The 3174-nt window shown below is 38.3% G+C and overlaps 1 protein-coding gene and 1 long non-coding RNA gene across 4 annotated transcripts in view; one reads left to right on the forward strand and one right to left on the reverse strand.

Moving 5' to 3' along the window:
- The window catches only part of LOC108311314, a 166527-nt gene that overhangs the window by 156861 nt on the left and 6492 nt on the right, over nt 1-3174 (forward strand). The window lies entirely within an intron of this gene.
- BBOX1 (gamma-butyrobetaine hydroxylase 1) overlaps nt 1-3174 on the reverse strand; it is a 79491-nt gene that overhangs the window by 65799 nt on the left and 10518 nt on the right. For 2 of the 3 annotated variants that reach the window (XM_037742084.1, XM_017538730.2), the window contains 2 exons: nt 2617-2870; nt 1053-1167 (listed from right to left, as the gene is read on the reverse strand). In XM_037742084.1, coding sequence (XP_037598012.1) covers nt 1053-1167; nt 2617-2835 — 334 coding nt within the window. In that variant the 5' untranslated portion in view covers nt 2836-2870. Of the gene's footprint in view, nt 1-1052; nt 1168-2616; nt 2874-3174 lie in introns of all 3 variants that reach the window. The other variant, XM_037742086.1, reaches the window with a different exon arrangement.

Consider the following 3174-nt stretch of genomic DNA (forward strand, 5'->3'; position numbering starts at 1 on the left):
AAAAAAAAAAAAAAAACAAAGAAAAAAGAAAAGAAAAGAAGTTAAATTGGCTCATGGTTCTGCATGCTGTATAGGAAGCATGGTACTGACATCTGCTCAACTTCTGGAAAGGCTTCAGGAACTTACAATTGTGATGGAAGGAGAAGGGTGAGCAGGCAGGTCACGTGAGGAAAGCAGGAGCAAGAGAGAGGGGGAGAGTGCTATGCACTTTCAAATGACCAGATCTCGCAAGATCTGTTTTTCAGTTTACCTTGGATTCACATAGTTTCATGTAATAAACCTTCAAAGTAATCAGAGAATGAATTGTAAACACCTCTAACTCCTTACCAGTTCCTCTGCTTGAGTTCTATTACTGTGTATCTCCTAAAATTTATATTTAAAAATATTTCCACCAACGTATTTATTTTGTCTCTTTGCTCAGCAATAAAGTCCTCTTTATCCACTGAATTCATCCTTTGCAGTTTTTCTGAACATTGTTCTGTTCATGGATCCCCTTGAAACCTACATAAATTCTTCGTAGACAAATGTGGTTTTGTGTGCACATGTGTGTACATGCACACACACAAACAAATTCTCCCACACTCACATGCATATTCAGTGCTGTGCATACCATTCATGGGTACATTGAACCCGTCATTCCATCTATGAATACCAGGCTAGGAATTCTTGCTTTGTTGATTTGTATTGTTCTGTCCTTAGACACAATTGTTTTAAATGGCCAGTCTGTCTTTAGTTCATCCTGCTTCTTTGTAGTGAGCACTTATGGAGGAGTGTCTGTGGTGTGCTGTGCCAGGTTTTGCTTTAGATGACAAATATACAAGTATGCTGGCCTTATTTTCTTCCTTTCTCTATAGAATGTCTAGAATTACTCTATACTCTTTTTCATCTCTACCCAAATGATCTTTGTTGGTAAAACTTTAAACACATCACATAATTTACAATACTACTTTAATCAAAGCACAAAAGTTTGAATTTTCTGTGAGCAAATTTCTTAATATAAAATCCTTTACTGTAAGGGTTTAAAAAGACATTGAAGACCTTGGCAAGGTTACCTGGCAAAAACAATTCTCTTTGGAGCTGTGCTCTGGCCTGCTTGGAAAAGCATCTTTTCTTCAGCCAATCAGCCTGGAATTCACTGTAATGCTCATCGGGCCATGTGATGTACACCTTATAACACAGAAAGCAAATTTCACCTATATTAATTTTATTTCAGTTCTCTACTATTGTTCTGTTTCTGAATGCCCTTCAATATAATCAGGGCATCCAATTATTCTTCCCTTAATTTTTAAGACAGAGATTAAGCTTAAGCTTTTGGAAAAGAAGGAAGCCAAAGTAATACATCTGAGGACTGAAACCCTTAAATAACACTCAAAAAATAGAATATGAATAGATCTACAGTTCTTGACCTACGTCCTCTAAACCTGGGATCCCCGAACTTTCTGTGATAACTGAAGCTAGTTATCAATTAAGATTCCTACTGGACACGCCTGTAATCCCAGCACTTTGGGAGGCTGAGGTGTGCAGATAACGAGGTCAAGAGACTGAGAGCATCCTGGCCAACATGACAAAACCATCCTCTCTACTAAAAATACAAAAACTAGCTGGATGTGGTGGTGGGCACCTGTAGTCCCAGCTACTCAGGAGGCTGAGGCAAGAGAATGGTTGAACCTGGGAGGCAGAGGTTGCAGTGAGCCAAGGTCGCACCATACCACTGCATTCCATCCTGGGCGACAGAGCAAGATTCCATCTCAGAAAGAAAAAAAGAATGAGAGAGAGAGAGAAAGAGAGAGAGAGAGAAGAAGGAGTAATGATAAGGAGGACAACAATAAGAAAAATAATACCATTTTGAGTGTTTATAACCAATACTATGGACATAACACATGTAATCTTTATAACTCTAAGGGGAAGGTACTACTATTATTTCATTTTCTTTTAGGTGAGAAATGTAAGAGTAAACAAGATTTCTAAGGTTATCTAGCTACCAAACAGTGAAATCTGAGAGTAAAGTCCTCAAGTTGGGATGTGGACAAGAGAGTAATAAGAATCCTAGTAAATTTGGAAGAGAGAAGCATGGAATGGTGGCTGCTTCTGGTTTGTAGTTTTGAGAGCTGTGCTTTTGGGAATACCAGAACAAGCCTAGTATCTCTACATACTAATCTGACTAAAAGACGTTAGCCAATGCCATATTTTTTTAGTGCTCACTGTATGCCAGGCACTGTTAAACATTTTAACCCATATTATCCCAGTAAAGCTTCACATTTCTATGAGCAAGTTCTTTTTGTATTTCTATTTTACAGATGAATAAACTGACACTCAGAAGCATTGCTTTTATTGTAGACATAGTTTGGGTTTTTAAGGCTGCCACTCATTGAAAGAGTGACAAGTAACACTACAAATTTTATTAAAACTAGTGGTAGTAATAATAATATCTGAAGCTTCCATTTGCTGAAGCTTCCATTTATTGCATATACTTAATTTGCACTAAGTACTATATAAACATGGGTCCATAAATGGTTATGTATGTTTGATCAAATAAAAAAGACTTATCTAAATGATTGTAGACTACCCCATTATTTAACTTGAGAAAGCAGGGAGCCATCATTTAGAGATAATTACCTTTTTTCTGTCAAATGTCAAGCCTTTAATTCCAATGTTCACATCAAGAGCTTCGGCGAGAAGTTTCCGTGCTTTTGCAGAATCCAGGTAGCAATCGGAGCACGGGCAGTTGTCCCGCAGCCATACAGCTGGGTAGAGAGACTCTGCCTCATCATGCCAGAGGATCTGCATCAAACGAGCCCCGTCTAGCGCTTCTGCCTTTTGGATGGTACAATCCATGTTTCTGGTCTTCAGGAGTAAATTCTGTCAGCTCCCTTCTGTGATAAATCAGTGTTAACAGGAATCTCAGGCAGATAGGATCTAAACTGGACCTCTAAGAGTATGAACACTTCAAGTGAACTTTGGCCTCTGCTATTCACTCAGCTGTCAGAGTCTGCAGTTTGACTTACTAACGCTGGGACCTTTGTTCTAGTGAGAGTATTTCACATACCGTAAACAGAAATGCAGTGACTAAAAACTAAATGAGATATAAGTGCTGAGTCAGGATCCAAATGAAAAGAATTCCTTGTTTTTCTCACAGAAAATTTAGATAACAAGTTCAGAACCAATGGCATATGC

This window comes from Cebus imitator, unplaced genomic scaffold (genome assembly GCF_001604975.1).
Source record: "Cebus imitator isolate Cc_AM_T3 unplaced genomic scaffold, Cebus_imitator-1.0 Scaffold113, whole genome shotgun sequence".
NCBI classification, from domain to species: domain Eukaryota; kingdom Metazoa; phylum Chordata; class Mammalia; order Primates; family Cebidae; genus Cebus; species Cebus imitator.